Here is an 11,040-nt window from a genome sequence, read left to right on the forward strand (position 1 = left end):
TACTCCGAAAACTAATCTTTGAAACCAGTGACTTTGAAATCAATCTTTGGAACTCTGTCGTTTCAGAGACCTGCGACATAATGAAATCTTTGAAATTAAAGTTGACACTTTCCAGCAGTTGCTCAGCCTCCGAGCTCTGTGAGTACTGCCTGCCAGCGCCTTTCCCAACACAGAGCGCTTTCTTTCTCTTTCGGGTCTTCCCCAATGTTTTCTTTCCACTGGACACTGGAATTGTTGGGCTTTCGTGCCTGTATTTGCCATCAAAGGGCAAGTATCCTGCTCGTGATAATTTCCAGGAGTATATTCAAAAGTAGTAAATTTGCAGTCTGCTCTCTGATATGAAACTTGAATGAAGAGGAAGGAGGCCAAGCTGTTGAATCACCTACGAAATGCGTTTCTGTCAGCAGCCTGGAATTGGTAGGGATTTCCACACGGAAATGGGATGACCACACAATACTTCCTGCCCATTCGTTTTTCCTGGGGAAACAGTTTTCAAGATGTGTCTCAAAGTGCTTAAGAGCCGTCATGGGGCCACCGTCAAGAATGCAGGTTCCAGGTCCTTACCTGCCTCATGAGTTAGAATCTCTGAGGTGGTTCAGGTGGGTCCCGACGATCTGCTTTTTAACAAGTACCCTAAGGTTTGAGCACAACTGCCCTGGAAAGGCTTCTGTTGATCAGATGAGTAAGAATTGTAAATACAGTATCTAATTCCATTTTATGAATGAAAACACCATGTATTAACCATAAACTTAAAAAAGAAAACCTTGGTAACAGATTGTTTTCTGTGTCAGTTAAGTCTTTTTCACCTCCAAACTGAGTTTCAATGTAGTTTTGATGAATAATGACAATATAGAATGTTTAAACTCGGTATATTTTGATAAAACCCCCTTTTTCCCTAAGGTTTTTCTTTTTTCTTTTTTTTTTAATGTTTATTTTTGAGAGAGAGAGAGAGAGAGAGAGTCAGAGCATGAGTGGGGGAGGGGCAGAAAGATTGGGAGACAGAATCTAAAGCAGGCTCCAGTCTCCGAGCTGTCAGCACAGACGTGGGGCTCGAACTCAGGAGCCATGAGATCATGACCTGAGCCAAAGTCGGAGGCTTAACCGACTGAGCCACCCAGGCACCCCCTAAAGTTTTTCTGAATACTTAAGAGACTATATCCTTGTAAAATAATACTATTCCTCAAAACATTTTAAATTTACCTTTAAGAATCATCTTCTAAAAATTTACCTTGAAAACTATCTCGTTCTGAATTTAAGTATGTTGCCCTTCCCATTTGTTTTATATCAGCTTGTGAAGTTCTTCTACTTTTTTTTAAATAAATGTAAAACAAAAAATACATTACCTCCTTTCATTACCTGCCTTTTTCATCCAGTTGGAGTTCTGGCTGTTTCCAAAGGTCAGTTCCATTTTAAAAGGCTGAAACAGTTGATAACACTCTATTATGTCATTGAATTTGCTAATAGAGTAGAACTTAAATGTTCTCATCAAAAAAAAAATTTTTTTTCATATGCACATGAAATAGAAGACTGATCTCTAACGATAGCAAAAGAATGGGATCCTGAAGGCTACATGTATGAGTGTCGCTGAATTCTTCCAGCCCCTTAGACCTCACATCCATCACTCACCCAACTCTGCCAACTCCAGTTCAGCTGCTCTTCTGCCACTGGCCCATCATTGGTCTCCACTCATCCATCCCATTCTCTAAAGAGAATCTTTCTCAAACAGAAGTCTAATCATGGTACTTTCCCTGCTTCAAGAATCTTTTTAGTCCCCTATTGTCTTCAAATCCACACCAGACTTCCCAGCACCACCTTCAAAATCTGACTCCAACCTCCTGACTCTTACCCAGGCATTCCAGTCCCCTGACACATGGTGGCCATTTCCCCTATTCCTGTTGCCCATCGGATTCCTCTCCACCCTTGACTCGTCCCCTGCCCATGCCACAAGAACAAGATCTGCGAGCCCACTCCACTCTGATGCACTTTGCACGTTCTCTGCTACGGGACTCAACACTCAGCTCTGCCACGGGTAGACTATGCCCTGGCCCCCAAATGACAAGAACTCTTTTATCTTCTTATCCCCAGGGTCAGGTGCAGTGGCTCTCATTATTTACTTAAGAATTCCAAACATATTCCAAGCGAAACATCATCAGGTTCTCTGATGTCAGTTAGCTTGAGTTTGAATCCCAGCTCCTGAGATTATTCTGTGACTTTGAGCAAGTCACTTAATACTCTGTGCCTCTCTTCACACCAGTAAAATGGGGCTAATGACAATACCTACCTCTTAGAGTTGTGTTAAGGGTTATGAGACAATACGTGTGAAAAAACAACTCATAACCCAACCTGGCACATGGTAAATATGCAATAGTATCATGATGGTGTTTGTTGTTATCATTATTACAACAAGTATATATCCTCTTAAGATGTATCAGTAAGGGTCTTGGCAGGAAATGGTGCAAATGAAGAGACATTTGCATAGGTGGTGGTGGGGAGTAAGCAAGGGATGGGCTCTCGGGAACCAACAACATGGCCAAGACTGAGGCTAACGGAACACAGGCACAGAGAAGGGATGCTGTGGTTGAGAAACATGCAGCTGCCACCAGACAAGATTCCAAAACAGAGAAGGAGCACAGGTGCCCAAGTTGTCTCTCCTGGGCTTCTGACTGCAGACAGTAGGGAGCCCCTGGGCACGTGGCCTGCAGGGTCAGCCCCAGGCACAGAACAGGGTAGGAGAGTGGAAGTGGCTCCTCCCGGGGCTGCTGCGAACATTCCAGCACACAGACATACCAACACAAGTGGAATTACAGTCCTTTGAACATACAAATTCTCCCATATTTGTTTTAAATCCAGTCAAATTGCTATAAAGCCCCATGGCAGGACTTGGCCTATACTCCTGATAATTCCTCTCTGTGAAGCTCCCTGGGCACCCATGTTCTACTCACAGCCACCAGAGACTTTGACAGATGGCATGACTTGCTTCCTTCACTGGACATAAGTTTTATGAGCAGCTCAGGAGAAGACTGTGTCCTCACTCAATTACCCAACCCCCAAATGTGGCTCCCCCACTGCTTCCCTACCATATCCTCCCCTTGTTAGCCAAAATTTTTTTCTGTTCTGGCAGCAGGAATGGATCAAAATAAAAAGCCTTCCAGTTTCACCCAGTTTAGGGAGACTTTCAAAGGAATATAAATGTTCTTCAAATACCATTTATCCAAGATAATTCAAGAGGCTCAGTACCATAAATAAATCACTCATTTGTGCTAGAGAAGTTGACAGTGATCACTTTCAGTTTCCTCAAATGTCTATACCTTAGTTATACTTATTAGTTAGGCATTTTAAAAATACAAGTTTTAAGTTCATTGTTTCTTTTTTGAAATGTGGAAGTTCTTATTCCTGCTGAATCACCTACATTTCAGTGTGTATGCGTGTGCATGTGTGTATCTGTTTAGTGAATTTTATTTCTCCATAAATTGTAGGTTTTCTTTTATCAAAGGATTTTATTTCCAACATATTAGCACCCTTTTATATTTATTTTGCAGCTAAGAATTTAAATGTACATCTCCTTTACTGGGAATTTATTTATTTTTTAATGTTTATTTATTTTTGAGAAAGAGAGAGAGAGAGAGACAGAGCGTGAAAAGGGGAGGGGCATAGAGAGAGGGACACACCGAATCCAAAGCAAGCTCCAGGCTCTGAGCTGTCAGCCTGGAGCCCAACACAGGGCTCAAACTCATGAACCAAGAGATCGTGACCTGAGCCAAAGTCGGATGCTTAACCAACTGAGCCACCCAGGTGCCCCTTATAAAAAAAAAAAAAAAAAAAAAAAAAAAAAAAAAAACCTTCTCTGTGTGGGGCCTGTGTGGCTCAGTTGGGTAAGCATCTTACTACAGCTCAGGTCATGACCTATGGCTCAAGTCATGATCTCATGGTTCTTGAGTTCAAGCCCCATGTTGGGCTCTGCACTAACAGCACAGAGCCTGCTTGGGATTCTCTCTCTCCCTCTCTCTCTGCCCCTCCCCTGCTCGCTCTCTCTCTGTTTCTCAGAATAAATAAACATTAAAAAAAAAAAAAAACTTCTGTGTTTCTCTTAAAGCCTGACATATCTGACAATGTACACAAAGTGTTGCTGCATTTCATTACATTTCCAGGGACATTTTATCTACTTCACATTTACTTGCTTGTCAGGGGAAGAGCCTCAGAAGTTCCTGTCTTACTGCTCCTCTATCCCTACTCACCTCAGAGACACCCTAATAAAATTTTACAAGCATGTTCAAGTCACCTTTTTCACAGAGAATAAAATCTAAAATATCCACCTGAATGATTTCTCCTTGATTGATTTAAAACAAGATTGATTTCAAGTCCGTTCTTTAGTCATTTTTACTACTGATATCTTTATCTGATGTGATCAACTAATTGTTTTGCCCTGAATGGAAGCTAAATTTTGGTAAGAGAATGAATATATATGGTAAAACTTCACACCATCTTTTTAAAATATCATCCTCTCATTTGCCTTGTATATGTATTCTTTTTTTAAATAGGAATTTGGCTTGGAACAAAATTGCCGTTATTCATCCCAATGCCTTTTCCACTTTGCCATCTCTGAGAAAGCTGTGAGTATCTCATGACTTGTTTATGGCATATTTTAAGAAATTGGGGGCCACTTAACTTCCTCACAAATGTCGGTGTTGCTGAAGAAACCGCCACACACAGATTGCCCAGCCCTCAGTTCTCTCCACACTCGAGTGAAGTCAGACCAGGGAGGAACCCTGCCCCTCCAAGGCCATGTGGGCCCTGACTGCGTATTTGAAGAGCTGGGTGACAGCTGTTCTGCTTATTGAAGTGAAATTTTCCACTTTCGCCGAGCAGTCAGGTGGGGTGGAATAAGATGTCATTTCAGTCCCAAAGGGCTTTCGTTTTATATTTGCCATCCTAAGAGAAAACTTTCCTGTCCCGCGTTTCCTCCCCTCTGGGCCTCTGAACCCTTTCCTCACCCCTCTCCAGTGGCTAGCAGAGAAAGAAGGAGCTAGTCAGACAGAAGTTAAGGGGAGGATAGGGAATAAACCTGACAGCATCTTCCCCCTCATCCCTAACTTATTCCAGTCAACATCTCTTTTCAAATTAAGTGTAGCACCTTCTATGGATTTTTGATGTCCCCACCTGGTAAAATACAGCTTATTATAGAAATTACAATTTGGATGCAATTAGGACATTTTCCCTCTGCAATTCTGATTGTAAATAGACATGTTATCAGTAGCTAAACCCACAATGGTTATTTTTACCATGGAGGGTACAGACCCTGCTAAGAAGTTTTTATGGAGGAGTTTAATAATCTTTAAGTTGCTTTTTTTCAACATGGACGCTTTCTGCTAACACAGACTAAAAGCCAATTGTTGTTTGATGTTTTGCAGGGACCTATCGTCCAACCTCCTGTCGTCTTTTCCTGTAACTGGGTTACATGGTTTAACTCACTTAAAATTAACAGGAAATCATGCCTTACAGAGCTTGATATCATCTGAAAACTTTCCAGAACTCAAGTGAGTTTGTCATTAAAACTAATAAGATACATTTGTGGCCATGCGAAATAATAGACGTGTTATAGTAGTTTTCGAAATTTATGAGGTCAAGGGACTCTTTTGAATTGCATTTCATGCCCTCAAGTCCCCCACCCCTGGGGCATTGTTAGGATAAGCCCTGAGGGGAAGAACGTCTTCCTGACCACATTTCCTTTCTTTCTCAAAGATGCCTCCCAGAATCTTAGCGTTCATGGAAAGAGTTTGAAAACCATTGATCCATGGGATATAAACTAGGACACATAATTAAATAACATTATAATATTATTGTCGTACTGCTTACATTTCTAAATTTATCTAGCTTGTTATATGTTCTAATAAAATGTACTAAATTTATATTTCTTTGAAGAAGTAATGCTCTTTAAAACTTGCTATGCTTATTATTGTTAAAAAAAATCCCTTGAAAGACTATATATGTATATACACATATATATTATATGTGTGTGTGTGTGTGTGTGTGTTTATAGATATATTTTTAAACCACGGTACATTTTACATACTTTTAAAACTATAACCCCAAAAGAGAGTTTGTAAAGTAGAAGAGAGTAAAAATCTAAAAATATCCCCTAAACAACTTTTTTTTATTTCCTTCCAGACTTTGTTTCCAATGTATTTTTAATTGTTAGAATCACAGTACATATACCGCTTACATCATGTTTTCCTTACTTTCCATTATGTCATACTATAAGCACTTTTTAATGGTGCTACAATTTTCCTAGCCGTCGTTTTTTTAACCTTTTTATTATGGAAATTTTCAAGCACCAAAGTAGAGAAAATAATATAATATATGCATCACTCAACCTTAGCAATTGTCAACATTTCATGGCAATAATTTTTAACAACTCCGTTGTTATTATAAATAGTTCTGTAATGAACATCTTTATACACATAATTAATATTTTAGATTATTAATTAAGGCTAAAATCCAAAGACAGAATTATTGAGTGAAAGAAGATGAACGCTATATTTAATAATCCATTTCTTTAAGTGTGTGTTTTTTGTTTGGTTTTGTTCATTTAAAGGGTTATAGAAATGCCTTATGCTTACCAGTGTTGTGCGTTTGGAGCATGTGAGAATGTCTATAAAATTTCTAATCAATGGAATAAAGATGACAACAGCAGTACAGATGACCTTCATAAGAAAGATGCTGGAATGTTTCAAATTCAAGGTAAGTCCTATTATGTCACAGTGATGAAATTTTATCTACAATGGTCTTGAAAAGTCATCAAACAGGTCATCTGAACTCCAGACAAGTCCTTATGTAACCAGCCCAGCAAGTTGGAAATCAATCCTACTATTTTTTTTTTTTAAGTTTATTTATTTATTTTGAGAGAGAGAAGGAGCAGAGCTGGACACGGGGCAAACTCATGAACTGTGAGATCATGACCTGAGCCAAAACCAAGAGTCAGACGCTTAACTGACTGAGCCACCCAGGTGCCCCTCAATCCCACTACTTAAAGACTCCCAGAGAAAGAGAAATATCCCTTAGGATCATTCTAAAGGTTCATTTTTTTCTGGAAGTGATTTCTTAATACAGTACTTGTATTTATAATTAGATCTCCCTTGGCATATACTGTCCTCAGGGGTAATTCTTAATATTGATGTCAGTATTTCCGTAAGATTTTAAAAGGGCCTCATCCTTATGGATATATTTTTTGTACATGTTTCTGAGTACTTTTCTCCAGAAGATAAAAATCCATTTTTATTCTTATGGCCTGGGAGGAATGGACAACATAAGCATTTAGATGCCTCCATATGTCAGTAGAAAGGCCTAAGAATCCAACTTATTATCCAACTAATTCTAAAACCTTCTCCCCTCCCACCCCCCATAGGGGTATCTGTCAGGGAGGTGAAATGAGATAATGTCTGTAAAGCGCTTGGCTTTCCTTGAAGTAAGACCTTACTTAAACAGACAGCAATGCACCTCAAACCACACCTGTGATAATGAGGAGGCACCATGGCAGCCCCCACTTTCCTTTGCCTGCCAACCCTGCAAGTTTGCACACAGTCCAAACAGACTGGCTTTTCTTCCTTTGGACCCTAATGATTTGTTGATTCCCAAGCAAGTGTGTCTGTCTGATTCTGTCTGTCTGCACGTTACCTTAACGTTTCTTCCTGTAAACATACCAGTTTAAGGAGCAGATATTTTGGCCCTTGGCTTTTTTGTTTTAGGCCACAGCATGTGTCTTTTGCTCTTGTTTTTTCCTTAGTTTTTGCTCTCCCTGCTTCATCCATGCTAATTTCTACTATATTTATTAACTCTACTATATTTATTAACTTAATTAAAAAAAATTAAGAGTGCCTATTATGTGCCAGAAGGTACACAATGAACAAGAAAAACAAAGTACTTCAAAGGAGTTTATTTTCAAGGGCAGCAATTCTGTATGTTAGATCACAAAACTCCTATTTTATGAGTAGCTAAACTAAGCACCACGCAGTAACTTGATTTGCCCTTTGTTAAGCAGAATTCCCCAGGAAAGATTGAAACTTACTATACCTGATTCTCCCTCTTGTGCTCAGAGAACACAGCCCAGGACATTTGCACTATAGCTATCTAACTGTTTGGTAATTGGATAAAGAGAGGCCCACAGCCTCTCTCTAATTTAAGTCAGTGCAATTTTGTGCTGTCATGAGCTAAGAACAGAATGGTAGAGCTAAAATGTTATCACCGGGAGCCTGGGGTTACCCTTCCTTACCCTCAGTTCGTCTGGAATACTATGTCATAGAGTAGCTTGATTAGAACTTTATAATAGACTTGCAACTTTATAATAGACTTGCAAGAAAGCCAGAGCCCAGGGAAAAGTGGGATGTCTGGCCTTCAGTTCCCTTCAGTCCCTCAAGGACAATCCAAGACTTTCTTCCCTGGGAGGTAGACCCCAAAACAAGAGCCAGAACTCACCATTCCAGGGCTTCTCATTCCTGCAGATGAGCGTGATCTTGAAGATTTCCTGCTGGACTTTGAGGAAGACCTGAAAGCCCTTCATTCGGCGCAGTGCTCGCCTTCCCCAGGTGAGAAGGGAATCCAATTTGACAACAAATTTCATATTAAAAAAAAAAAAGAAGAAGAAGAAGGGCATCGGCACTGCCTCAGCGCAGTACCCACCACTGACTCCGAGGCCATCAATGACATACAGGCTACACTTCCAAGCAAAATCTGTGCCACCTTTGTGGCTCTTAAATATCCCTGCCCATGGGGACCTTTAAAATAAAAATGTTCATTCCCTGGAGTTGGTCTCCATTCATAAAGAGGGTTTTTGTGAAAGACTTTTGATTCAGATTAATGAAAACTAAAGAATCAATCATATAGTTAGAAGTGTATGCAATTTTTTAAGAGATACTGGCAATTTAGCCTGAACTAGTATGCAGGAATCTTGCTTCATGTAATCATTTTTGAAAGCGATTTCTTTTGTCTTCCCTAAATAGCTATTTGATTAAAGCAAGTAATAGATAAGTACAGATAAGTAAAAAAAAAAAAAAAAAAAAAAAAAAAAAAAAAAGAGCTCTGTAAATATTGACTTCACATAACTGTTTGTCCCATTCCCAGGAACAGAATGGACCAGTTGAAAAAAAAAAAAAAAAGACAGCTGGGAAGGGTTGATATTTTATTTTCAACAACTAGATTGTCTCTGGCTCTCAAACATCAAATGTCATCAAACATCAAGCCAAACCTAAGATGAAATGTTCATGAAATGCATTTTCATACTACCATTGCTTCCTGTTCTAATATTATAGAGTATTTCCCTGGGATCCTCTTTCTCTACTTCCAGAACCTTTTTGAAGCATTCTGAGAAAAATATAATGAAAAGCCCAGGAGATCTGGCTTTTTACCTGGCCCCAACTCTGCATTCTTTGAGGGATCTTAATCAAGTGATTTAAATTCCCCATCTCCATTTCTCTGTGTCAAGCTTGAAAATATGAGCACCTGGTGTTCATGTTTTCACGGGAGTTAAAGAAAGTAGAGCATGCCACAAGGGAACTGTGTGTTACCTCTAGCTGTTACTGGCCTCTCTCTTGGTGTCCTAATAAGAGAAACAAAAAGGTAAATTGGCAGAAGTTGTAAACCCTAGTTTGATACCCAGTCTTTTTCTTCCTTGGATTCTAGGCCCCTTCAAACTCTGCGAATACCTGTTTGGTAGCTGGCTAATCAGAATTGGAGTATGGACCATAGCAGTTTTGGCGCTTACTTGCAATGCCTTGGTGACTTCCACAGTGTTCAGAGCCTCTCTGTACATTTCCTCCATAAAACTGTTAATTGGGTTAATAGCAGCAGTGAACATGCTCATGGGGGTCTCCAGTGCTGTGCTGGCTGGCGTGGACGCATTCACTTTTGGCAGCTTTGCACAGCATGGTGCGTGGTGGGAGCAGGGGGTCGGTTGTCAGGTCGTCGGCTTTTTGTCCATTTTTGCTTCGGAATCATCTGTTTTCCTGCTTACTCTGGCAGCCCTGGAGCGCGGGTTCTCTGTGAAATGCTCTGCAAAATTTGAAAGGAAAACCCCCTTCTCCAGTCTGAAAGTGATCATTCTGCTCTGTGCGGTGCTGGCCCTGACCATCGCCACGGTTCCACTGCTGGGTGGCAGTGAGTTCAGTGCCTCCCCACTCTGCCTACCCCTGCCCTTTGGCGAGCCCAGCACCACAGGCTACATGGTCGCTCTCGTCTTGCTCAACTCCCTCTGCTTCCTGGTGATGACCATTGCCTACACCAAGCTCTACTGCAATTTGGAAAAGGGAGACCTGGAAAATATTTGGGACTGTTCTATGGTGAAACACATCGCTCTATTGCTCTTCACCAACTGTATCCTTTACTGCCCTGTGGCTTTCTTGTCCTTCTCCTCTTTACTAAACCTCACATTTATCAGTCCTGAAGTCATTAAGTTTATCCTTCTGGTGATTGTCCCACTTCCTGCATGTCTCAATCCCCTTCTCTACATCCTCTTCAATCCCCATTTTAAGGAAGATCTGGGGAGCCTGGGAAAGCAAACCCACTTCTGGACAAGATCGAGAAACCCAAGCCTGATGTCTATTAACTCTGACGATGTCGAGAAGCAGTCCTGTGACTCAACCCAAGCCTTGGTAACCTTCACCAGTGCCAGCATAGCCTACGACCTACCTTCCAATTCTGTGTCACCGCCAGCTTACCCAGTGACCGAAAGCTGTCATCTTTCATCGGTGGCATTTGTTCCATGTGTCTAATTAACATGTGAGAGGAAAAGTTTTCAAACACTGAAAACCAAAAAATATGAGATTGAGTACATCAGAGCAGTAACTAAAAAATAGCTGAGTGGAAACTTGTTTGTTTTTAATATCTCTCAGTGTGGAAAAAGCTGAAGACCTTGTTGATACTGGAGAGTGAAAAACAAGTCTAAATGCTGCTTGTATAATTCCTTCAGATATAAGAGATACATCAATCACATTATTTAGGTAAGCCCAGATTTTAAAAAGCAGACTGAAATGTTCAAAAAAGATTCTCCAT

The 11,040-nt window shown here is 40.4% G+C and overlaps 1 protein-coding gene across 1 annotated transcript in view; it reads left to right on the top strand.

The window, feature by feature from the left end:
* LGR5 (leucine rich repeat containing G protein-coupled receptor 5) overlaps positions 1-10,779 on the top strand; it is a 126,878-nt gene extending 116,099 nt beyond the window's left edge. The window contains exons 13-18 of the mRNA XM_007082268.3: positions 67-138; positions 4,539-4,610; positions 5,409-5,534; positions 6,593-6,738; positions 8,496-8,579; positions 9,673-10,779. Coding sequence (XP_007082330.2) covers positions 67-138; positions 4,539-4,610; positions 5,409-5,534; positions 6,593-6,738; positions 8,496-8,579; positions 9,673-10,760 — 1,588 coding nt within the window. The 3' untranslated portion in view covers positions 10,761-10,779. The remainder of the gene's footprint in view (positions 1-66; positions 139-4,538; positions 4,611-5,408; positions 5,535-6,592; positions 6,739-8,495; positions 8,580-9,672) is intronic.
* The last annotated feature ends 261 nt before the right edge of the window (positions 10,780-11,040 follow it).

The sequence above is a fragment of the Panthera tigris genome, chromosome B4, assembly GCF_018350195.1.
Source record: "Panthera tigris isolate Pti1 chromosome B4, P.tigris_Pti1_mat1.1, whole genome shotgun sequence".
NCBI classification, from domain to species: Eukaryota; Metazoa; Chordata; class Mammalia; order Carnivora; family Felidae; genus Panthera; species Panthera tigris.